Here is a 24,856-nt window from a genome sequence, read left to right on the forward strand (position 1 = left end):
CAATTTCCATTTCACTGTACGTCTGACATGTTTTGGAACTGACAAAGTAAACCTTTATTTTGTCAATATTAAAACGAGCTTCAGTACGGAGGAGGCGTGGCCAAACAGCAGCTTGTTTCGGTCTCGTGCTCAACAGTGACACCTGCTGGATTAAAAAAGTCGCACATTCTTCTTTTAGTTTTTTTTCGTGTGTTTGGGTTGTTGAACTCACCTGTCGTGCCGCAGCGCTCTCATGTCAACAAAGACAGTGGTGGGGTCGGGTCCTGACGTGCCCTGAGGAACGAGGGGGGAAAAATAAACAAAATGACCACCGCTTCTTAAACACAACCGTTTGTATAACTGTACATCCCGTACACTCTGTCTAAAAACTACAACTACCAACGCTACTTCTACTGCTGCTGCTCGTGCATCAGTGCTCACATAGACAAGCTTTCCATCCACAGCGCAGAGGAAAGCTTTGGGTTTGAGAACGGAGATGAAAAAAACCCACAAAAAAAACATTTACAAAACGTTTGGAGAGAAACAAAAAAAAAAAAGGTAAAAAAGCAAAGAGGGAAGATTTCAGAGGGAAGTCAAAGGAAACGAGACACAATCCAAACTTCAGGGATCTAAAGGGGGGCAGCTCGTGTTTTAGTCGACATGCAGAGAAAAACGTCACATGATCTCTAAAGGGGAGAAAAGAGGGGAGAAGTGAGCGGAGACACGAGTGAAGGCTCGACTTCAGTACGAGTTAAATATCTGTTATTTCCTCTTCGATGAGAGAAATCGACACAGAGGAAAAAAAGAACGAGATAAAGATTCCTCTCTCTTCCTCCTCCACCATCCCGACACTTTCATATCTCCCTTTTCATCTCAGAGACGATTTAGGATTAAAAAAAACAAAAAGAAAAACGCACAGCCGAACCACCGGACGCACAGCGGCATGCTGGGAGTCAGACGCCCGCACAGCGTGGTAGAAAGCATCATCACCACGACTCTTAATCTCCACCAGAGGACGAACGTTTCACTCGTTTTTTTTGCTCTGCAGACAACAACTCATGGCGTGTTGAAAGATGATTTTAACCTCTCGTGTTTTAAACTTCCCGTCGTCTCGTTTTCTTCCTGATTATGAGAGGAACGGTGACGCGGGAGTTTCCCCCTCCCTGCCTGAGACGAAAGTGATCCTGATAACGTCCCGTCAAGACGTTCAAAAGACGCGTTTGTCAAGTCGCTGCCTGTCTGATGCCGAGTTGACGCTGCGTATTTGTGGAGATTTTATTTGAGATGGTGCGACGTAGAAAATATAATTAAAGGTCACATGATCTCCTCGTCTTCTTCAGGTGAAATCAGTGTCCTCGCTCCTCTTCATCATGCGTGTGAAGTGTGTTGTTGTAAATCCACTCTGATCCTGTATTTGATCATGTCTATAAACCCCTCTATTTCAGCCCTGCTCAGAACAGGCTGTTTCTGTGTCTGTAGCTTTAAATATGTAAATGAGCTGTGTCTGACCACGCCCCCTCTCTGGAAGGGCTCGGGTGTACTCGCTGCTTTCTGGCTCCATGTCCTATTGTTTACGGTGAGAAGGCAGACTCAGAGGGCAGAACAAACACCTAGCTGTGGGAGTGTCACCCACCTGGGGGAGGGGCTAACTGCCCTTTGTGATGTCATGAAGGGAAAATCTCCAAAACGGCCTGTTTTAGAACAACAATTTCTGTAAAGTGGAGCAGGCAGACGTTGGAGAGGATGGACTTTTCTCATCATTGGGGGACTAGAGACACATGTCAGAGTTAGAGGAACATGGTTTTGATGAATATGTGACCTTTAATTACATCATCGTTATGATGCTTTATTGTCTTTAGTTCCTGAAAGGTCACGACTTTAGCGCTTCATATAACGATGTCGGACAAAAGCTGGTTGATGCGGCACACACTCCCTTTAATGTGCTAAATATTACGACTTCAAACGTCTTAAAAAAAAAAATCGCAGTAATGAAATCTAAAGCCGGCTGATGAGAAATGTGCTGACAGGCAGTGGGCTGGTGGAGGTGGATTTAGGGGGGGGTAAAAAGGGGGGGAGGGGGGGTGATGGTGGTTCCCTACCTGTTCAGCAAGCTTTCCCAGCCTGTGAGGCTACAGCAGCAAAGAGGGGCGGAGGAGGAGGAGGAGGTAAGAGGGGGGGGGCGGAGACAAAACCAAGTATGAGATATGTGGGCGGGGTTATGATTAAAACAAGGAAGTAAGAGGGGAGAAAGAATAAAATGTCAAAATGGAGAAAAAACTCAAAGAGACAAAACAAGCAGTCAGACTGACACAGATGTTCAGCCAGATGTTAGTTTGGTCATTTTAAAGGCACGGGGGGGTTACAGCGCATTAGTTCAATATACTGATTAATATTAGTGACCAGGATGTAATATTAGTGTATATTGATTCTGATAGTTTAAAATGAGCCATGCAGTAGGACTGAGGACGTCATCGTATCGTGGCGCTTATATCCAGAAAATAATGATGACATGTGGTGTGAGTCAAGACCACACCGATCAAAACCAGAGCGCTCCGAGACCGAGGCAAAACCAGGACCAGGACATTTAGTGATCCAGACTGAGTCGAGACCAAGACCACAAACATCACTGAAGATCCATCACGTCCGTAAGTCGGGGGATAAAAAAATCAAACTACGATAATGCACTTAGCAAGTTCTGTCAGATGGGGCCCCGTTAGGGAGGTTTCCGACTGTCGTTGCAAAATTTGCACATTTTGCGGGGATGCTGTTTTTTAAAGTTTTTCAGCTGTTGGGGGGGGGGGGGGGGGGGGGGGGGCTACTGGCCTGGGGCCCCCAAGCAGTTACCTTCCTGGCCTGTTGAAAACAATGCATCAATCGACAGCCAATCAAGCTGCAGCACCGGCGACTTTCTGAACAGGAAATCCTGAAACAGGAAGTAAAAAACCAAAGAGATGGAAGTGGGACTGACCTGCAGACAGATCGCCAGGTTGACTCTGCAGCCGAAGGAGGTGCTGACGGCTCGGGGGTGGAGTCCCAGGTCCTTGAAGAGTTTGGAGAAGGACTGCGTCAGGGCGGTTCTGGGACGCTCCTCGGCTACAACCACACAGGTCCTGACCCGAGACAGGTCCAACCCTCGGGACTGAAGGGGAGAGGAATGGATGGCGAGTGAGGAGATTGTGTTTTCTTCACACACCGTGGAGAGCGCAGAGCGGCTCGTTTACCTTCAGGGACTCGGTCTGCAGGCCCAGGCCCTTGGTGCACAGCTCCATGACGCTGTAGGAGCAGAACGTGTCCCGGACTTTGTACTGACTGACGGCAGACAGCCAGAGAGCCGGGTTGACCTCCAGCTCGGACGGAGGGATGAGGATGGACTGGTGACCTGAGTACACGCTGCAGAGCGACACACGACAACGTTTCAAGAAGGCTGCAACGACTCTTCTCTGCTTCCACTAGATTTGTTTTATTCGTCTGACCTGCAAAGGCACCAGAGGACGAAGCCCAGGCCGCAGTACGGGTCCAGGCAGATGGCGACCTCTCTGGACGGGTAGAGCTCGCACTGCAGCTTGATGGAGCGACAGAAGGCACTGGTGGCTGTGTGAGACATCTGAGGACAAGTCACACACGATGAAACATTTCAAACACTGGAGGTTTCTTTAAATGAGTGTGTGTGTGTGTGTGTGTGTGTGTGTGTGTGTGTGTGTGTGTGTGTGTGTGTGTGTGTGTGTGGTAACCTTGACTCCAGCGAGCATGCCGGTGGTGGACACACTGAAGTCCAGGTAGGCCAGGGTGTCGGGGTTGGACGGTTTATACAGCAGAGGAGGTTTCTTCTTTGGCAAATCGTCTGAAAACAAACAGCTTCAGTCACCTCGATCCGAAAATACGACAAACGCTTCAACTTTCTTATCTAACGCCACGCCTTCTGAAAGCTCCACATCCACCATCAAAGGCTGGTTGCCATGGAAACCCAAGAAAAGATCCGGGTTTAGAAGACTGTGCTGAACCACACCGGACCGCTTGGCGGAGACGAGGCTCTCAAACTGGACTCTTCTCTTTGCACCTTTAAGAAAAAGCTAAAGAGCCCGTTCTATATGAACACACTCTGTGTGTGTGTGTGTGTGTGTGTGTGTGTGTGTGTGTGTGTGTGTGTGTGTGTGTGCGCGTGTGTGTGTGTGTGTACCTGTGTCCATTACAGGAGGCCATGTCCGGACGTCCACGGCGGCCGATGCCTCCTTCGACCTCAGCAGTTTACAGATGAGCTGTGAGGTCATCACACACACCGAGCGACTCACCTGCAGCGCACACACACACACGCACACACACACACACACACACACACACACACACACACACACACACACACACACACACACACACACACGTCAGCAAGGAGCGGGAGGAGAGAAAGCACATTGACTGCAAAGCCAAAAGGCTGAGTTGTCTCCGGCGTCCTGTTTGACCACGACGACACGCTGACGGGTTGGACGGACGCTTACAGATCCTGAGAGGAGGTTTTTTTTTTTTTAGCTGGTTTTAAAACCGTCTTTCTGTATTTCTATAACCAGGTGTGACTTTCCCAAAGATTTATTTTTTTTATTAAATGTTGAAAATCGAAAGCTGACTTTGGTTTTTGTCCTCAGTGAATATTTGATGTTTGAATATGAATAAGTGTTTTTACCTCCACGATCATCTTGACGGTGGGCAGCGTGGTGCCGATGTTCTGAGGGTGAGGCGGTCGCACGGTGATCGGCACACAACCGGCGTACAAGCAGCCGTAGAACGCCACGATGAGGTCGATACCTGGAGGAGAGAGAGAGAGAGAGAGAGAGAGAGGGTGAGGAAGTGATTCAACAGAGGAGGTGAGGGAGAAAAGGAAGGAAGGACACAAGATAGGAGAGGAGAAGATTAAGAGAGAAGGGGCCGACTGGAAGAGGAAGTGAGATTGGGAAGGAAAGGATGCATGAAAGGAAAGCAAGAGAGGCAATAAGAGGAGAGGAAACAATCTCACACACACACACACACACACACGCACACGCACACGCACACACACACACACACACACACACACACACACACACACACACACACACGAACGATCACAGAGACGAGGAGGGGAAGTATTTAAGGCAATCTCCTCGTGTCGGGGAATTGTTCCTGCACTGCTGCACGCGTGCACACGAGGATCCTCGTCTCGGAGGGAAATTACAATCCTCTCTCTCTCTCTCTCTCTCGTTCAACTTCAGCTTCCTCCCCTGCGGCGTCCTCGCTCGCTTCCGTCCTCTGAACGCTCGAGTCTCTCTTCATTCACAAACAGCCAGAGTCCGTCCTTCACACTTTAAGGAGGTCCTCCTCCTCCCCCTCCTCCCTCCCCCCCCCGGATTTTTATCCAATCAGAAAGCTCACAGGCGTTGAGCTCGGGAGTGTTTACCTGGAGGGTAGACCAGAGCCACGTGGTCCCCGTCCTGTAGGTGGCCCCGTTCAGCCAGCATCCCTGCGATCTTCTCAGCCCGTTTATGAAGCTGGACACAAGTCAGAGAGCTGGCTATGGTTCCCTGCAGGAGGTCACACACACACACACACACACACACAGAAATGATTGACACATTCAATCAGCGGCGTGCATCAGCAGATGTCATGTCATATTTTCCGTGGCAGCATCACATCGGGGGGGAACAGCTGCAGACAAACCCGGCGGATCACATCGCCATTATGCACATGATGTCACTCATCCTTCGTCTGCACGCTTGTCATATAACACACAACTGACCCGAGTTTACTTTCACTTTCTGTTTCCAAATCTTTGCACATTTCTTGACGTACATTACTCCGGATTCAGGAGGACCGACTCTGAAATCTTCTTCGTTTCCCACAACCCCTCGATACGACACGATACAGCCTGTCTATATAACACGTTTAAATAAAGGATGACTGATTTGGTACGGCTCGGCTCACATGGATGATTTCAGTACTGAAGCAAATCTAAACATTTAAACCTCGACAAAAAAAAAACAATTAAAACTTGTTGAAGAAAAACGTTGTGTATATTTTTGGGGAGAAGCGTCGTCTCGTTTGAAGCCGCTTCCTTCTCGACACTTATTCAGACGTACTTGTTAATTTACAGCTTACTAACCCATGTACAGTACATGTGTGTGTGTGTGTGTGTGTGTGTGTGTGTGTGTGTGTGTGTGTGTGTATAGGTGTGTGTGTGTGTGTGTGAAGTCTCACCCTGGAGTTGAGCAGCGTGTACAGGACGTGGTCTGGAGTGGTCTGAGCTCTCCACTGTAACACCTCGGACAGGAAGAGGAACTGAAATCACAAAAAGGCACCAGTGAGACTCACAAATACACACACACACACACACACACACACACACACACACACACACACACACTGCTGGAAAATCAATTCTTGTCACTTCTGGACTGCAGACTCAACACTAAAGCTTCTGAACGCCGCCGATCACCAGAGAGGCTGAACAAGCACTGAGACTAAACACACATATTGAAGTGGACTTCAGATCCGTCTTCTGATTGGCTCGTTCTTTAAAGCTAAAAACTGCGTCCGTGCTCCCACATAAGCCACGCCCCCTCACTTACATGCACTCGCACCATGGCTCCAGAAGCCGACCCTCAGCTCACGCTTTTAAACGTGAGCGGCTCTCGTGCACGCCATGGGGGGTAGAGAGCGAGCAGGGAGACAGGGAGGCCTGTGATTGGCTCATCAGATTGGGACCTCGTGGCAGAGATTGGTCGAAGTTTTTACAGAGTTACAACCTGATACAGATGACAGATTTTCTTTGTTCCTTTTTCAGAGAGCTTGAGTTATTAATTCCTGTCAGGACCTAAAAAAAACAATTCCAACAGGAAGTCAGGAAATGACCGACCCTGCATTTAAAGTTATTTAATTCAGCAAATCTTTTGTTTAAAATTCCCTTTTATGGCGAGCAGATTCAGAATCTGAACTTTCCTGCATCCATTGAAGCAGCAGCTCCTTTTCTCCTGTGATCACGCTGCTCATGTGAGGAAACATGACCCGCAGTGTTCTCCTCATGAAAACATCCCTCAGCTGCTCGCTTCCTGTTTCAACTCTCGTTTTCTCACCGCCAGATTCACGCTTCACAAATCTCGATGAAAACATCACTCAGCTGCTCGTCGACTCGACTCGGGAGATTTCATCAAACTTTCATGACGTCTGATTCGTCTCCAGGTTTTCTCAGTTTTTTTCCTCATCGTGCGTTCAAACGCAGCGTTTAGAGCTGCGTTAGACCTCACGAGCGAGGAGTGTGTCACGCGGGAGTCATTTCAGGGGGGACTTAGTCCGCCACGAGGAGTCCAGAACCAGGACCGACACTGACTCATACGGTAATTTAGAGTTTTTGAAAAATAAAAATCTCAAACACAAGATGGAAAAATAATAAAAACATCAAACACAGTCGAACCGGATCCTTAAAGACGTTTTTTTCAGTCAGCTGACGTGAACGTTGTGAAACACGGCGAGCACACCTGAAGGCGAGCTGTGACCTCGAGTTCAACTTCCACAGCTCGACTGAACGTTATCTGGATGAGAGCGCCATGTCAAACACCGACACAAAGACCCTCTCTGTGTGTGTGTGTGTGTGTGTGTGTGTGTGTGTGTGTGTGTGTCAGATTCCAGGCTGGAGATAAACATCAGGTCTCATTCAGTTGAATATTATCAGTTTGCGAGGAGCCGCGTCGACTTCTCATGTTAATAAAACGACCTCTGCAGCTCGCGTCTGATTTCATTATCAGACGTGACGATCTCTGAAACCGAGCTGGTCGACCACCTGGCGGGGAAACGACGTCACGTGTCTACAATCGCAAAAATCACAATCGATAAAGTCAGATTTTTATGAAACGACAAAGCTGACATTCGGAGGGATCGACTTTAAAAGGAGGAGGAGTCATCTTTCTTCCAACTTCGGAATTTCTACTTTTCATTCAAATTCCCATGAGGAGTTTTTTTTTTGTTTTTTTTAAGCTAGTTATTAAACAGCCTGAAAATAGCTGAGTCATCATTATGAGAGAATTAAGCAACAAGGCTCTAATATCTCATCCAGTAGATGTCGCCCTCGAGCTCTAGCATGAAACCGTAACAAACGACCCGTCCGCTCTCCTGCAGGGACGCCGCTCCGCTCGACTGAATGAGCGTGATCTAAAAACGCTGACGTGACCTTTAAATAATCAGTGAGTGTGTTCTTCTTCTTCTTCTTCTTCTTGACTCAAACAAGCTTTTATACACAAGGGGGCGGAGCCTGTCGTCTCGTCCATGTAAACACAGCTCTGACAACAACACAGCCAGCAGGACTCCAGCTTCTCCCTCACTGGAGACAGTCAGGACTCACACACACACACACACACACACTGGAGTGATGATGTATTTATGCACAGTGTCTTCCTTTAATGCTTGAAAGCAGCGTTTTCTATTACCTTTGATTACATTGAGCACATTGATATAATCTCTGTGTTGTTTATGATGGGATATCAAACTCCTGAGTGTTGCAGCGCAGAGCTCAGTCCGACCTTTTGGCGGCTAAACAAACGAGGAATCGGAGAAGGCTATCCGAGCCTTAACCACATTTCATACAAACACTCCTTCACACTGAGCGCTGGGTTTACACACACACACACACACACACACACACACACACACACGGAGGGAGGAGTGGAGGAAAGAAAAGAATAAAAGCAAAACAAGATGATTTTGTCGAGGCAAATTTAAACTGATCGGCATTTTCTTTAAAAAAAAAAAATCTCAAGACAATATTTTAAGAATATTCCAGATTGTAATATTTCAAGGTCCTTTTTTGACCCGCGTCTCGCCTGCCAGAAGAATTCAAATTCCCTCCTAAACTACAGACTCCAGTCTGACCCGCTGCCTCAGAAAAGTAGCCAAGAACGATTAAACGGTTGTTTGAGAAGGGAAGAGATAACACGTCTTCTCCGCATGAATGTTTTCTTCTTTTTTTTTAAAAACATGTTTGAGGCTGCAGCTGATAACAGACTGCTGCAGCCTCAGCGTGCACTGGAGGGACGAGGTGTTGTTGTTTTGTTCTTTGGAGCCTGTCTCTTCTCGTTAGAGGCTGCAGAGTGCGTAACTGATCACATTTCACATTTTCAGCTCCAAGGAGAGAAAAATCAGGTGTGTCTGTTACACATCGTTCCCGCTCTATTGTTGTCTCTACTTTCATGACTTTATGTTTTCTCTTTCTTCTCTTCTCTGTTTTTATTCCATTTCTCATTTTCTCCTGTTCTCCATCTTCACACCTATAAATTTATTTATATATTTTCTCAAATTTGCTATTTTTCATGATTTTGTTTGCACCGCCAGTTTTCTTTTTCTCTTTCTTCTGTTTCCACAAATTTGACCTGAGCAGCTAAACACAATCACCTTCTTCACACCCTTTCATTGCTATCATCACTCGCAACGAGACTTCAGGATTTTAACTGAACATGTTGAAAGAGAAGATCAAATTCCACCTGAAATTCTTTTAAATTTACATTTTGCTTTATTAGAAGCAACACAGAAAAATCAAACAAATTACTGCTCAGGTTCAATGAAATGTATCTACATGATGACGCTCTCTTCCTCTGCTTTCGAAACATGGAGAGAGGTTAGAACGCAGAGAGCTTTACAGACACTTTACAGGCTAAACACTGAAGCTATAGTGTCCACCAACATGCAGAGCTGGCTAAACACTGAAGCTACAGTGTCCACCAACATGCAGAGCTGGCTAAACACTGAAGCTACAGTGTCCACCAACATGCAGAGCTGGCTAAACACTGAAGCTACAGTGTCCACCAACATGCAGAGCTGGCTAAACACTGAAGTTACAGTGTCCACCAACATGCAGAGCTGGCTAAACACTGAAGCTACAGTGTCCACCAACATGCAGAGCTGGCTAAACACTGAAGCTACAGTGTCCACCACATGCAGAGCTGGCTAAACACTGAAGCTACAATGTCCACCACATGCAGAGCTGGCAAAACACTGAAGCTACAGTGTCCACCACATGCAGAGCTGGCTAAACACTGAAGCTACAGTGTCCACCACATGCTGACCTGTGTGAGCATCCACTCTAGAGAGGAGGGGGCGGAGCCAGCTCTCTGTGATGATTAGAGTTTAGACTGCAGTACTAATTTTAAACACTAGGGGGCCAAGCTACATACTGCTCCTTTAATGTAAGCTATGATCCAAACAAATGGATCATCACTGTGATGGACAGACAAAAACACAAAATGAAATATGTAAATGTGTGTGTGTGATGAAAACCAGCAGCCAACATCTTCCTTACCTGGTCATTGTCTTCGATCTGACCCAGATCTCTTCCGCTGGCCTGAGCGATCCTCTTCCCCGACACCAGGTTCCCGACCATCACCGACGCAGGACCGATCTCTGAGGGAGACGAGGAAGAGACAGCACCTGTTTCTCACACGTGGAACGAGACGATGTGTGGCGAAGCCGCGGAAAGTTCACGTAGGCGGCTCGACCTACCTGGCTGCTTCTGCCGCGGTTTGGGCAGGTTGGTGACGCAGGTGTGCGGACACATGAGCACGTTGCAGGGGTGGAGCGAGCCCTCCAAGAACAGCTGCTTGGTCTCTGACAGGTGGATGCCACCCAGGGGAGTCTTAGGCAGAGTGTTGGAGGGCACGAGAGCCAGGCAGTACACGCCCACCTGATGGATACCATCTATCGCCTGGAGCGTTTAAACGTGACGGAAAAAGAAACGTGAAAGACGAAGAGATGAAATCTTCAAGGTGTTCGGACACAACTCTGGACGTGTTTAAAATTTATGAATATAATCATTTCTATGAGCAGAGTAATGAGGCTTTTTGGACAGTTTCATCAGGATGATAAAAAAAGGGGCGTGTCCAGAATCTTATTGGCCATAACAAAATCCTTCGCTATGATTGGCTGTTTGCCAAAAGTACATATTGTCTTGACTGTCTTTAAAGACTGAAGCTGATCTCAAGTGCAGACAGACGGGATAAATACACAAACGTTCAGACACGACAGTTCCCCAGATGGACCCCCCCCCCCCAGACCAGAAAGTCTGGACACGCCCCTGCTCATTGGTGTTTTAGATATCTGAAAGTATCAGAGTTAATACAATTAAACAACAGTGTTCATATTAAGGCAAAAGTCTCCTCTACGACTCGATGAAAGGAAACATTCTTAATGCAGCACCGCCGTCGTCTAAAGTTACATCACATCCAGTCATCTCAGCCTTGATCTCAATGAGTGTGTCTCTAACCATGAAGAGCTCAGCGGAAAAAAAAAAAAAAACCCGAGCCCAGCAGAATGTGAGATGCTGAAGGAACATAAAGAGATCTGGGGTTTTATTGCACTCGTAAAAATGCAGACGGCTTTTATAGTTTGACCGCAGTCTCCAAAGCTACAGGCTCGGAGAGAGAAGAGGAGCCGGAGCTGCGACTGACACGTTTATCTGCTGCTGCACCATATGAATGTACAGTACAGTACATTATCATATCTGTGTGTGTCTGTCTGTGTGTGAGAGAGAGAGAGAGAGAGAGAGAGAGAGAGAGAGAGTGTGTGCTGCTGAGTGTCAAATATCAAGTTTAATATTTGTTCGTTTTTTTTGTCCCCAAATCCTGTATAAAAATAAACACGACAAACGATGTGGAAGTGAACAACTTTTAAAAAACTCAGAATTTTCCTGAAAAAAAAAAAAATAATAATTTTTTTTAAAATTAAACAAAATCCCAAAAGAGAGGGAGCGATGTGCTGGATATTCAGAGCGACGTCTCGACCTCGAGTGTCATGTTAGTTTTCTTATAGAAGCAGAAAATGGATAAAAATCAACAAGTTGTTCATCTTATTCACGATTTGACCAAAACTAGACTGTTGCCAAGCAACCTGAACAATCTATTCTACTGTTGGTATCCATGGTTACCACAGAGCAGCTACTCTGTAGTGCCGACCACAGACTGTAATTATTAAAGGATGAAGACGGGGGGGGGGCGGTCGATGGCGGTCTGCGTGCTGTCTCATCCTAACTGTGAGTCGACCACGGCCTCCTGACAGACGTTTAAATCCCGCCCACCTGTCAATCATTATTCAGCTACACGCCTACATGTCGCCGGCTCACCTGCAGGACTCGGCTCATCCACTGGAAGCTGTCCTCCTCGGTGGAGTCGGGCCGCTGCTCTGCCACGACCACGATCCTCTCGTCGTGAAGAACCGTGATGGAGAACACCGCGATCCTGCAGCACACACACACACACACACACACACACACACACGGACACACACACACACACACACACACACACACACACACACACACACACACACGGACTCAGCATGTGCACTGACAGATCGTAAACTGGCGATGCATCAGTAATAAAGTCAACAACACAAACCTTCCTCTGTACACAAACTTCATCGGCTCCACAGCGAGCGCCGTCGCCACGATGTCGTCGGCGTTGTGCTGACGCGTCCCGACCACCATCAGACCGTCCATCTTCCCGGCCACAAAGATGAGACCGGCGGGCCCGATGAAGCCGAGCAGGCCGGTCCTGGTGAAGGGGAACTCGCTGATGGGAGCGCCGCTGTTCGACGTGGGGAAGACCTGAGGAGCGAGCGAGCGAGAGAGAGAGAGAGAGAGAGAGACGACTAAAAACGTGAGGAAGCCGTCTGAGGGCGAGGAAAGACTCAAACCGACCGCACGCACACGCACTCACCTCGAACGTGTTCTTGGTCATGCCCGCTAGACCGTAGTAAGAGGTTCCCGTGGCAACAGTGCAAACGCACAACTCGCCGATCTCGTCGGTTCTGCAGAGCTGCGGAACGCCTTCAGGCCTCACCACACACATCAAACCTGCGGAGGAGGGAGGCGGCTCAGACGTGCACCGAGTGAGGAGGAGGTCAACGTCTAACGTTTGATGAACACCTGCGCTCCACCTGACTCACCTCCAGGCATGACGGAGCCGACGTCCTGCAGCGTGAGGACCGACAGCTTCTCCTCCGAGTCCACCCGGATCACGCCGTGACTCAGACCCTGCATGGACAAGACGCCGCGACCAGGAGGGGTGCTGCCCTCCTCCACGGGTCTGCAGGAGGAGCAGCAGAGACAGCCAATCAGATTTCAAGACGTGCCGTGTGCTCTGATACTTGTCTTAAGAAATACAAGGAATGAGGAAGTAGCTGGGATATTTAAAAACGTACTAAAAACTCCCATTTCAGCCTCTGCCTGGAATTTTATTTTTTCCAGGGAGGCAGAACGCTGCAGGGCTCCCGGAGGAGAAGAGAGTCTATGTAAAAGGTTTCTCTGGTTTACGTGGAGGCTTGAAGCCGTCTGGTGAAATTCTTGTTTTTCATATCGAGGAACTGTCGTGTGATTTACAGAACGAGCCGTTCGGCGCCCCCTGCAGGCTCATCCTGGGTATTACTCCAACACGCGTTTACCTCGTGATCTGAACCTCTGCCCACGTTTAGTTTGAACGTCCAGCGTTGTAACAAGACCAGCAGAATAAGTCAACTTTAAAGGATCATTCAGAAAGAGAGAGGGAAGATTTAAAATGTTTACTTTGATCCAACGTGTGGTTCGAGACGCACGCCAAATATATTACAAGACGCCATCGTCTGAGTATTTATAACATCTGGTTCACTTTATTTTTCATCCTATCAAACAATTTAAACGTCTGAGGATTCTTTTTTTTTTTTTTTTTTTTTTACCAAATACAAACCTTTGTTGAAGCTGACAATCCAATCAAATGATGTTACATCCCATCTGTCTTGTGATTGGTTCAATCTTCAATTCAAACGACGCCGCGGTTAGATCAGTCTCTAAGTTCTGTTTCATGGAGGATTTTAAAGAAGGAACGATTTGCGGAGAGTTCGTCTAAAAAAACAAAATTACTATTCTTACATTTTTAAAGGGCGATATCGTGTTTAGAAAGAGGAGAAAAACTCCACCGTGTACTTGGAACATCAGGACAAGATGGCCGACATGAGGGCCTCTTTTTAACACCAGGGTGAGAATGTGGTTTCTATCTGAGACTTTTATGAGACTTAAAGCAGCTCCTCTGAAAATAAAGAGAGTTCATTACTGACACGCCCGCTGAGGCAACGTGCTATTTATTAGCCTGACTGTGGCACAACCACACACACACACACACACACACACACACACACACACACACACACACACACACACACACACACAATACACTTAATAAAAAACAGGGAGCTCAAATTAAAGCTGAAACCTGCTTTGACTGTAATGGATGATTTAACTGGTTGAAAACGCAGCGTGGAGGATGAAGGAGTTGGAACGGTTGTGACTTCTGCTGCTTCCAATCGAAACCAGAAAACCAGAAGTTGTGACATCGCAGAAAAGAGGCGGGGCTTTGAAAGACGTATTTACTGACCACAGCTATAAAATAATCCCTCCTTGGAGTAAAGTCACATAGAAATAACCGATGAAGTTCTTTGAGTTAAAGCACATTTGGATATTTAAAGTGTACCTTCTGATTGCTACAGTCAGAGCCTCGGGCGAGCTCGCACAGGGACAGATGACCTCCGGCTTCAAACCTTTGGACTGGAAAACGTTGAGGAAGGCGTCGCAGGAGGAGATCGACCCTGACAGACAACGTTTAAAATGAGTGTTCGGAAGTACAGATCTGTGGTTCAGACTGAAACTTTATTGGAGCGTCTTCTTACATGGATTTGATCCGTCAGCCACCACCAGCATGCGCAGGGAGCCGAGGTTGATGTCTCGCTGGTCCCGATGGGCCACCAGAGCCCAGTGCATGTCCCGCGACTTCACGCACGCCACCTTAGCTGGAGGGCGAAACACGCACCGCCATCACGGGTTAAAACTTTTAGAGTCTTTCAGGGTCTTACCCTGCCTTGGTCTTTGGTCTTGTCCGGGTCTTTCCCTGTTTTGGTCTTTGGTCTTGACTGAGTCTTACCCTGCCTTGGTCTTTGGTCTTGACTGGTTCTTGCCCTGCCTTGGTCTTTGGTCTTGACTTAGTCCTACCCTGCCTTGGTCTTTGGTCTTCTCTGGGTCCTACACTGACTTGGTCTTTGGTCTTGACTGGTTCTTGCCCTGCCTTGGTCTTTGGTCTTGACTGGTTCTTACCCTGCCTTGGTCTTTGGTCTTGACTGGTTCTTACCCTGCCTTGGTCTTTGGTCTTGACTGGGTCCTACCCTGCCTTGGTCTTTGGTCTTGTCTGGGTCCTATCCTGCCTTGGTCTTTGGTCTTGTCTTGGTCTCTGGATGCTGTGGTCTTGGACAGGTTGGTGGTAAAAAGAAGCTGGCTGAGTCTTTGGTCTTGACTGAGTCTTGTCCTGCCTTGGTCTTATCTGGGTCTTTGGTCTTGACTGAGTCCTACCCTGCCTTGGTCTTTGGTCTTGACTGAGTCCTACCCTGCCTTGGTCTTTGGTCTTGACTGAGTCCTACCCTGCCTTGGTCTTTGGTCTTGTCTGGGTCTTTGGTCTTGACTGGGTCCTACCCTGCCTTGGTCTTTGGTCTTGTCTGGGTCCTACCCTGCCTTGGTCTTTGGTCTTATCTGGGTCTTTGGTCTTGTCTGGGTCCTACCCTGCCTTGGTCTTTGGTCTTGTCTGGGTCTCGGGGTGCTGTGGTCTTGGACAGGTTGTTGATAGTAAGCAGCTGACTGGGTTACCTTTGTACTGGCAGACCTTTTGGATCCAGGACAGAGGGTTGACCTTCATGAGGGCGTACGGGATGCTGATGACGTGCATCATATTCATAACACTCTGACGGACACACGGAGACAGAAGGAGACATTTCAGAAGGAGTCAGCAGATCCAGATGAAGAGGGTAAAAAAAGTTCAACATGTTGAAAGAGTCCGGATGGTTTTTATTTAACTCCAATAAAGTCCTGATGAGACGTTTAAAGATCGAAGATTTGGATCATATAAACGGCATTTAGAGAAGGAAATCCATTTTGTATTAAGATGTAAAATCACGATTTTTAAGTAGAGTTAACGATGTCGTTTCACTTTGATCACTTTCAAGTGTTTGCGTTGGTCTTACCGTCAGGACGGCGTGCCACAGTCCCACTTCCTTCTTGAAGTCTAATACATTCACGACGGTCTCCGCTGAACGAGGACAGACGAACACAGACCAGCTCGTTATGGTGTTTGTGAAGTTTAACGAGTGTAAAGTAAGTGTGTGTGTGTGTGTGTGTGTGTGTGTGTGTGTGTTACCTTCAGTGTAGGAGCAGGACTGTGTGAGAGCCTGGCAGTGTGTGAGCATGGCTATCCTCATCACCGTCACGCCGAGCACGCTGCCGTCCTTACACGTCTTATACTGCACACAGAACGAAGGGAGCGCACTTAATACTGACTTTTATTCCCTCACTCAAGGACAAAAAAAACAATGAATCCACGATTTGAATCAAAACACAATCAAGTCGTGACTCATGTGAAGACTTTATCCTGGAAAAATAACAAGTTAGTGAGGCTGAGAAACATGAAGAGATTAATCTCTTGGAGTGGTTTCATCCGAGCCGACGGCCTGTTTCAAACAAAAGGTCGATCGTTTTTCAATCATCCCTCGACTCTCGTCATTTTCCTTTTGGCCTTTTTCAATCCCCTCTGTAATCAAGGAGATATTTCACCTCGCCGCCGGTGCAATTACTTCCCCCCCCCCGCTCTCCCATCCCTAGCATGGCTTCGAGGGCAGTCAGGTAAATTCAAATCAAGCAGAACTGATGATAGCATTGACCGGCGGCCCGGCGGAGAAACAAAGAAACATCTCCTCTGCTGTGATTTTAATCTGAAAGACATGCGGCAACCATCGATTTCCATTCACGTAAAGACCGGCTCTACACAGGTGGAAGTGTTCCAGTTCTCCAGAGCATACATGCATCAGTGTGTGTGTGTGTGTGTGTGTGTTACCTCGATGTAGGCGGTGTCCTGGTTGGCGTCCTTGATATTTGGAAACCAGTCTCGGGGAGGTTTAGAGAGGTGTTTGGACTCTGTGACGATCCACAGCAACTTGGGCCAGCCTGGACTCACAAGAGACACAAATCAAACACCCCGCTGTGTCCAAACTCTCCTCTTTTCAGAAAATGTGTGCTCAAACAGGACTGTTTGGAGGTTTTCCCTTTATGACATCACAAAGGGCAGTAGCCCCTCCCCCAGGTGGGTGACACTCCCACAGCTAGGTGTTTGTTCTGCCCTCTGAGTCTGCCTTCTCACCGTAAACAATAGGACATGGAGCCAGAAAGCAGCGAGTACACCCGAGCCCTTCCAGAGAGGGGGCGTGGTCAGACACAGCTCATTTACATATTTAAAGCTACAGACACAGAAACAGCCTGTTCTGAGCAGGGCTGAAATAGAGGGGTTTATAGAAATTCAGCAACTTTCTGCAGATTTTTACGTCGCTGAAATGTGTCAAACATCTTCTAAATGACCACTGAGTGACTGACTGCATGTTCCTGATTCCACAGGTGAGATATCACTGGGTCCATTAGGTTACATCGTGAAAGAGAGATAGGTTAATGTAACAAGGAGGACACGTTGCTCTTTGCTGTGTGTGCGAGGGCGGTTAACGTCTGAATTAAATCTGCTGCTGTTCCTGTCTGAGCAGCGAGGCGGAAGACCAAATCAGCAGCGTGGACGAGACCAGTTTAAAGCCTGCTGATCAATAAGAGGAGCACTTCACCTAAATGAAACACACACACACACACACACACACACTGGCAGGCCCATATTGAGTGAGGTGCAGTAAATCTGGCGGCATCATGTTGCTATTTATACATCCATTACTGGAAAGCAAACGGTGGTTATTCATCACTCGTAGATTCTCTCTCTCTCTCTCAGTTCAGCTCTGACGTCTCTCGACCCTCCATTCATCATGCTTCCATCCGCTCTCTCTCTCTCTCGCTCTCTCTCTCTCTCTCTCTCGCTCTCCTCCGTCTTGTCAGCTGCTTCCCCATCGATTTACAATTCTGCCTCACTGACTTTATCCTCTCTCACTTTCAGCTCCTCCGCTCTCCCTCGGTGTCTCTCTATCATCCTGTCATCCATTACTCTGGTCGCTGTCCGTCTCCATCAGTCTGTCAGCTCATCACCAGTGTGAGTGTGTGTGTGTGTGTGTGTGTGTGTGTGTGTGTGTGTGTGTCTGAATAAAAAACACGATTCATGCTCCTTCATTTCATTCATTTCAGTGCTGTCAAACGGTTAACAATTTATGGTCTGTCTGTCTGGAATTAAATAATTAAATAATAAAGACTTTCTCTGTTCGTCTTCACAAAATAGTGAAGTCTTTAATTTTTTTATTTTTGTTTTTAGTTTATCTTGTTAAAATAATCATTATATTGTTATTTCAGGAATTAAATATTGTCACAGTTGAATGCTTCCACAGTGGCAGATCTCTGCCCAGAACCAGCAAACAGCTTTTTTTTTGAGGATTCCCGTCGTGCAGCACTTCCTGTTTGTGCCTCTATAAAAGCACTGATGTGTCAGTCAGTGTAGCTGTGTGAGACCTTTGAACTGTGGGATCTCTCCAGTGGGACTCTTGGGTAACCCTTTGTGGCAGGCGTCGCTGGTCAGAGCCACCGTCACTCCGCAGCTCCCCAACAGGAAGCCGATCTGCTGACTTCCTGCATCCTGCACAGAGACACAGAGAGAGAGAGACGACCGTGTGACTGAGACTTGGAGCGGGTAGACGATCTCGCTCCCGCTTTAATCTGCACAGTGTTTCTCTCTCTCCTTCCTGATTGGTCCCTGAGGACAGTAACTCTGCGTCGGCCGATCCAAACTCTGACTCAAACAACAACATTTAGTTTCTCCGTGTTTCTTCAGAGACGTTTGGCTCTGATTAACTCGCAGCAGGGCTCAGCGCCCTCTCTGCTGCACCGTGACTCACCGCGGCCCCTTCTAATGACTCATGTATTTAACACTATCCAACCCCCCGCCCCCCCCCCCCCGCCCCCCCCTCCGGTGGAGAATCAGGGCCACTGGCTGGTGTGAATTAACTCTGTTAGACTGTGCTAAGTGTCTTTTTCTTTCTCCCTAATGCTGCCTGACGTGAAGAAAAGAAGAAAAGGGAACGAAGCCCTCCGAGCGCCTGAGGCCAAACTGTTCCAAACAACAGAGCCGAGTTTCTTTCTTTCTTTCTGTCTTTCTCTGTGTGCATGTCTGAAACGTAAAGACGTCCTCTTATATCGCTCTGCTTCTTTCTGCGTCTTTCTCATGTTCTCCGTCGATGCACGTTGTTTCCATGCATGTCCGCGTTAAACGACTTCACAGACGTGCAGAATAATAATAATCAGAATAATGCTCTTTGTGTGTGACGCTCACCTTCCTGGTCAGCGGTACTTCTATCGGCACAGGGACGACCTCGGCCAGCAGGCAGCCGTAAAACGCCGTCATGAAGGCGGCTGGGTCGTTGTTCGGGAAAACCAGCGCCACCTGTGTGCAGAAGAACATGCTTTAGATGCGTTTTAGAGAATAAAAGATAAACCTTTCTCACTTTTCCCTCCGAAATCTTTCGGCTAAATTGTTTTGACTGTTTTTTTTCTCATGCGGCCCATCAGACATCCGAACGTCCCCCCCCCCCCCCCCCCCCCCACTGTCCATTAACCGTCCCTCCCCAGGCTGTGAGTGGTTCCATTTTAAACCCTTCAGCATCGAGCTCTCTGTTTCAGCTCAACACCGAGGTTTCATTTAGCTGTTATATAATCCAGCGAGAGCGACGGTGACAAAAGACAACAAACTAGAACTGAAGAACGAAAGAAGGAGTGAAAATCTTCTGTCTAGTCAAAGCTGTTTTACACTCGTGGTTGAGTGCCTTGCCCAAGGACACGTCGGACATGTAGCTCGAACCCTCGACTTTCCAGTTACGAGATGACGACTCTACCGACTGAGCCACAAACCAACCCAAGAACACGCAACACATGGGGCGAAGGTGGCCTCGTGGTAAGAGAGGCGACCTCGCAGCAGCTGTGGGTTCAAATCCGACCTCGGCCCTTTGATGCAAGATGCAGATGATCCAAAATGAAGCAGCAGCACGACTCGTCTTCAATCTCCCCCAGAAACAGCACCCGTCACACGGCGGGTATCGGATTTAAATCTCATCTCACTACGCTCGGCCAATCAAAGGTGTCTGATCCGATCTTCACAACAGGGTCGCTGACTAGACTCTTCTCCTCTGTCGCCCCCTGGTGGTGGAATCCAGCCGATCTCCAGACTCGCTTTGCACCTTTATGGAAAAACTAAAGACCCTGCGCTCAAGAGCACTTCCTGTGGTCACTTCCTGTCAGCGCCTGTGTGTGTTCTTGCTCTCTGACGATCACTGAAACTCTTTTTTCATGACCATCTCTTCAACCTGACAGCTCATATATATAATGTTTATATCATGTTTACTTTATCTCCCGCTCTGCCATGCTGGCTGCAGATTGGCTCCAGTTGCATGTCGTTATGATAACAGTGAAGCCCGCTCTAAGTACTGCCTAATGGCTTCAATATACAGTACTGCACTGGATACACGTGTGTGTGTGTGTGTGTGTGTGTGTGTGTGTGTGTGTGTGTGTGTGTGTGTGTGTGTGTGTGTGTTGCACGAGGAGGGCGCAGGGTGAAGGCTATAAGCTAAGTGCACCTGAGTGAACGAGAGCGGAGTAACGATGCTTTCACAGGACTGATGTTGACATGTTCAGGTCTCGTTGGAGCCGTTCAGGTTTCATATGTGGTGTGTGTGTGTGTGTGTGTGTGTGTGTGTGTGTGTGTGTGTGTGTGTGTGTGTGTGTGTGTGTGTGTGTGTGCGTGCAGCCGAGACTCAACAAGGTCACGCTGTATAAACACTTTATTAACGGCCGACCCACACTGGAAGAGTTTAAGAATCTTGACAGATGTTGAACACGTGGCGGCAGATTCGCTTCTCTACCTGCAGCGCGTGGAGATGCAACGATGCACGCCACGCCACGCCACTAAGACACGTCCTGACGGCGCGAACGTGGGCTTCACACGTTAAAGTAATGAAGTGAGTAAGTCTGTTAGAGGAGCCTCTCTGATTGGCTGTACACACTACGAGATCATTGGGCCGGATTCAGCCCATCAGAGCGCCCTGATGGCGTTTGGCGTTTAAGATAGTCTGGACAGATTGTCCTGCGTCGTCATCCGTCATAACTGGTTACTCTAAAGTCGATTTAATTATCCTGCAAGACGCATTCCTCCGTCCACACGGGGAGAAGAACACGGTCACGTCTCGGCGTGCTTCTTCTTCTGCCTTCAGAGAGAGAGAGAGAGGAGCGGCCATGTTTGTAGTCTCTTTGTTATTTAAACACACACACCCGTTAAACTGAGAAACACAGCGCTCTGGTTCCACGCCGGTCTGGATTCAGTCTGAGCAGGAAACTGAGCTTCAAATAAAGATGAAAGAGACGAGAAGAAGGAGACCGGTCCTGCACATGTGGGGACGATGACTTCAGCTTTTCCCTCTTCAGCGTGATCGTCTGCTCATGGTTTACGTCAGTAAACAGCCCGTCACATCCGTGCTGGTTTTAATGGGAGCAAAGGGGCGACAGAGGGAAAGGTCTGATGTGATGGTTCAAAAACTCCTTCATTTTATGAGGTGATGCGGTCTAACGTTTCAAAAAGGAGTGGAACTGGTTTTAAGTGTTTTCCTCTGATGAATTACTCTGAAGAGCGTCTTTCACTCCCACATAAAAACTCAGGCCCAACCCATTCCCAGTAGAAAGCCTCCCGTCATGGGCATCGAACCCCAGACCTTGTGGTTAGGAGAAGACTGACTCGACCACTGAGCAACAGCCCAGCCTACACATCACCAGCTCAGTGCATCAGGAAGGTCAGCTCTGACGTCACTCAGGCCCCGCCCACACGTAGCCGGGTATCTCACCAAATGAAGCTATTTTTTGAAGATTTGCAAATTCTTTGTTTATACTTTTGCATGTGGACGTCAATAACCGGGGTTTTACGTTTCGAAACGTCACTGCCTGCGACAAAATATGTTCTTACATCACATGTGCGACCTGTGTTTATATTCAGAAACAGTTTTTATGTGCTTAAAAACGCACTTCTGCGGTTACGTGTGGACAAGGCCTGAGCCTTGAACAGAGTCTTTAGTTTGTCAGCCGTCGTTCAACAGCTTTCTTCATGTCTGTTGTTTTTCACTCTCTTACGTCTTTAATTCAATCTTTGTCATCTTGTCTTTGGGTTTAGGTTTGTTCTTTCTCTCACCCGGTCTCCAGGTCTGACGAGCGGCTCCTGTTTGGTTCCCAGTTTGTGCAGCAGGTTGAACGCCACCTTCACACTCCTGGACCACAGTTTTCCTAAACACAGATGCAGAAAAAAAAAAAATATATATTATTATAACACACAAACTAAAAGCTGTTTGGAAACGAACCAGCGTGTGGCGCTGGTGTCGTAGTTCTCATGTACGGAGGATGTCGTCCTCCAGGCGGACGGCGTGGGTTGGAATCCTTTCCAGCATGTCATTCCCCACGCTCGCTCTCACTTTCCTACCTTTACAAGAAAGCTCCCCGAAAAAAAAAAGAGTTAAAAACAAAAAGGGACCTCTGGGTCCTTTTAGACGTTTGAAAAAACTGAATCCTGAACGGCTGTTGCATGAAGTCATATAAACTGAACAAGACTTGGTTTGACTTTTTGTAAAAGTGGAAACAAAGGATGACATCATGAGTCCACATTTAAAAAAACACATGACGTCTCCTGGTGGACGGACTGAAGGCGAGATGATTCACTCGAAGGTTTCGTCTCGCCTGAAACACTGCTGCAGTCTAATTGGATCCATGTCCCTTCATACTTCCCACACAGGCTGCAGAGACTCTTGTTGAGAATGTAAACATTTGGAAAAGTTTGAGATGCAGTCGTCTCTGATATCAGCCGATCCATGAGCGCGTTTACTGAAAAAGTCAAATCAAATCATTCCGATCGGATGCATCACCGTCAAGGCCGAGTCGTCTCTGTTCATTAAAGTCTCATCACGCAACAATAGAATCAATTTCCATCCTTTGCCTTCCGACTTTATTCCCGCTCATTTAGACTGGCAGATGCAGATATCATGCACGAGCGAGGCGGCGTGAATTCCTCATTGTTTTTCACACTGGCTGAGGTTTTTGTCAGAGCTAATGAAGTGAAGAAAAGGAGAGAGCTCAGAGGTCCCACGAGGGGAAACAAGACAGGAGAGAGAAAGGATGAAGACAATCACAAAGAAAGATGGAGATGAAAACTGGAATTCAATGAATCAACACCCGCTGGTGTTTAATCAAAAACGGTAGTTTGGGAAAAACTGTCAACATCTGCTTGACGGCTGTTTTAAAGCTTTCAAACGGTTAGCATGTTGGACAAACGGTTAGCATGTTTGAAAAACGGTTAGCATGTTTGAAAAACGGTTAGCATGTTTGACAAACGGTTAGCATGTTTGAAAAACGGTTAGCATGTTTGACAAATGGTTAGCATGTTTGACAAATGGCTAGCATGTTTGACACATGGTTAGCATGTTTGACAAACGGTTAGCATTTTTGACAAACGGTTAGCATGTTTGAGAAACGTTAGCATTTTTGATGAACAGTTACCATGTTTGACAAATGGTTAGCATGTTTGACAAATGGTTAGCATGTTTGACAAACAGTTAGCATGTTTGACAAACAGTTAGCATGTTTGACAAACGGTTAGCATGTTTTCATTCAGTCTTCATTTTTGGATACCCAATCAGCAATGAACTACAGAAATTATTTCCTGCACTTGTTTTATTTTCTCCTTGTTGTTGTTGTGCAGTATGGTTATATTATTGTATTCTGTGTGTGTAATAAAGAGATATAACAAAAAAAAATAAAGAAATTATTTCCTGGATAAACTACATCGGCTTGGACCAATTTGTTGTTTGAGTCTTATTTAAAACCAAAATGACATTGACTTCGTATTTCTAACAAACACAAGAAGAAGAAGACGTGCTGTAGAATTCTCAGAATCAAAGAGTTGTTTTTTTCTATCCGTGGTGGTGACCACGGTCTCAGTTTTGGCGCGTAAATGGCGCTCTCCATTTACCTCAGCAGTCGAAGCTGGTGATGACATCACACCCGAGTTCCAGCTACTAGTTGGTCTAGTCTATAAGTCGGGATTTCTTTGGTTTAAAAAGACGAAGTAACATTCATGAGCATGTGAGCGCTGTGACAAAATAAAAGAGGCAGATGCTGAAGACACTGGACGGCTTTGATTCGTTTTGAAAATGGCCGTTGTTGGTGCATTAACGGACAGAATCCTTGAAGCCATGAAACGTGTTGGATAAAAAGGAAACACTTTGGTCCCCTTAAAACAGCTCTCTAACGGTACACTGGAACAAACTCCACATCACGGAGTGTGAATAAAACGGGTGCATAACTTTGGCAAGACATCAAGCAAACTGTGTGAGGATGAGCTATCGTCCGAGAAGACGTAAGAAGAATTAAACTCCTCAGCATCTTCCTCTTGGTATCCATGAACAGCAGGACCAAGCTGTTGTTTCTGGAAGTTGCAATGCTGAAACTATTTTAATTTTTGGATGATGCAGGATTTGGGAAGTCTGCTTCGAGGAGTCTTCATCAGTAAGAGCGGACACCCTGGAGGTGACCCCCCCCCCCCCCACCAACCAGCAGCTGGAAAACATGTTGAACAATCAGGAGGAGAGGATTCCTGCCGCCATGTTGGAAAGAATCTCCCCCTGCTGAGCGCCAAATCAGAGAGGGGCAGCTGCACATGTCTTCACAGTGTTTCTGTGCAAAAGCTGGGGTCTGTTTGTTGTTTGACATGACTCAGCCTCGCCACGAAAACGCATCAAGGAGCCTTTTGTACTCCGAGGAGAGGAGAAGGAATCATCTGGTTTGATCTAGTGGAAAAGGTCGCTTTTGTTC

General features: G+C 47.3%; 1 protein-coding gene across 1 annotated transcript in view; it reads right to left on the reverse strand.

The window, feature by feature from the left end:
• The window catches only part of LOC306826280 (disco-interacting protein 2 homolog C-like), a 53,684-nt gene that overhangs the window by 6,175 nt on the left and 22,653 nt on the right, over positions 1 to 24,856 (reverse strand). Inside the window, exons 9-32 of the mRNA XM_079347481.1 lie at positions 22,188 to 22,279; positions 19,293 to 19,403; positions 18,476 to 18,599; positions 16,884 to 16,993; positions 16,191 to 16,293; positions 16,018 to 16,082; positions 15,644 to 15,737; positions 14,680 to 14,799; positions 14,484 to 14,598; positions 12,928 to 13,067; positions 12,699 to 12,835; positions 12,378 to 12,586; positions 12,104 to 12,218; positions 10,489 to 10,690; positions 10,289 to 10,389; positions 6,202 to 6,282; positions 5,405 to 5,528; positions 4,655 to 4,776; positions 4,157 to 4,268; positions 3,711 to 3,820; positions 3,453 to 3,583; positions 3,201 to 3,369; positions 2,948 to 3,118; positions 212 to 273 (exon numbers count right to left, since the gene is read on the reverse strand). Of these exons, the coding sequence (XP_079203607.1) occupies positions 212 to 273; positions 2,948 to 3,118; positions 3,201 to 3,369; positions 3,453 to 3,583; positions 3,711 to 3,820; positions 4,157 to 4,268; positions 4,655 to 4,776; positions 5,405 to 5,528; positions 6,202 to 6,282; positions 10,289 to 10,389; positions 10,489 to 10,690; positions 12,104 to 12,218; positions 12,378 to 12,586; positions 12,699 to 12,835; positions 12,928 to 13,067; positions 14,484 to 14,598; positions 14,680 to 14,799; positions 15,644 to 15,737; positions 16,018 to 16,082; positions 16,191 to 16,293; positions 16,884 to 16,993; positions 18,476 to 18,599; positions 19,293 to 19,403; positions 22,188 to 22,279 (2,920 nt within the window). The remainder of the gene's footprint in view (positions 1 to 211; positions 274 to 2,947; positions 3,119 to 3,200; positions 3,370 to 3,452; positions 3,584 to 3,710; positions 3,821 to 4,156; positions 4,269 to 4,654; positions 4,777 to 5,404; positions 5,529 to 6,201; positions 6,283 to 10,288; positions 10,390 to 10,488; positions 10,691 to 12,103; positions 12,219 to 12,377; positions 12,587 to 12,698; positions 12,836 to 12,927; positions 13,068 to 14,483; positions 14,599 to 14,679; positions 14,800 to 15,643; positions 15,738 to 16,017; positions 16,083 to 16,190; positions 16,294 to 16,883; positions 16,994 to 18,475; positions 18,600 to 19,292; positions 19,404 to 22,187; positions 22,280 to 24,856) is intronic.

This window comes from Symphodus melops (assembly GCF_947650265.1).
Source record: "Symphodus melops genome assembly, chromosome: 7".
NCBI lineage: Eukaryota > Metazoa > Chordata > Actinopteri > Labriformes > Labridae > Symphodus > Symphodus melops.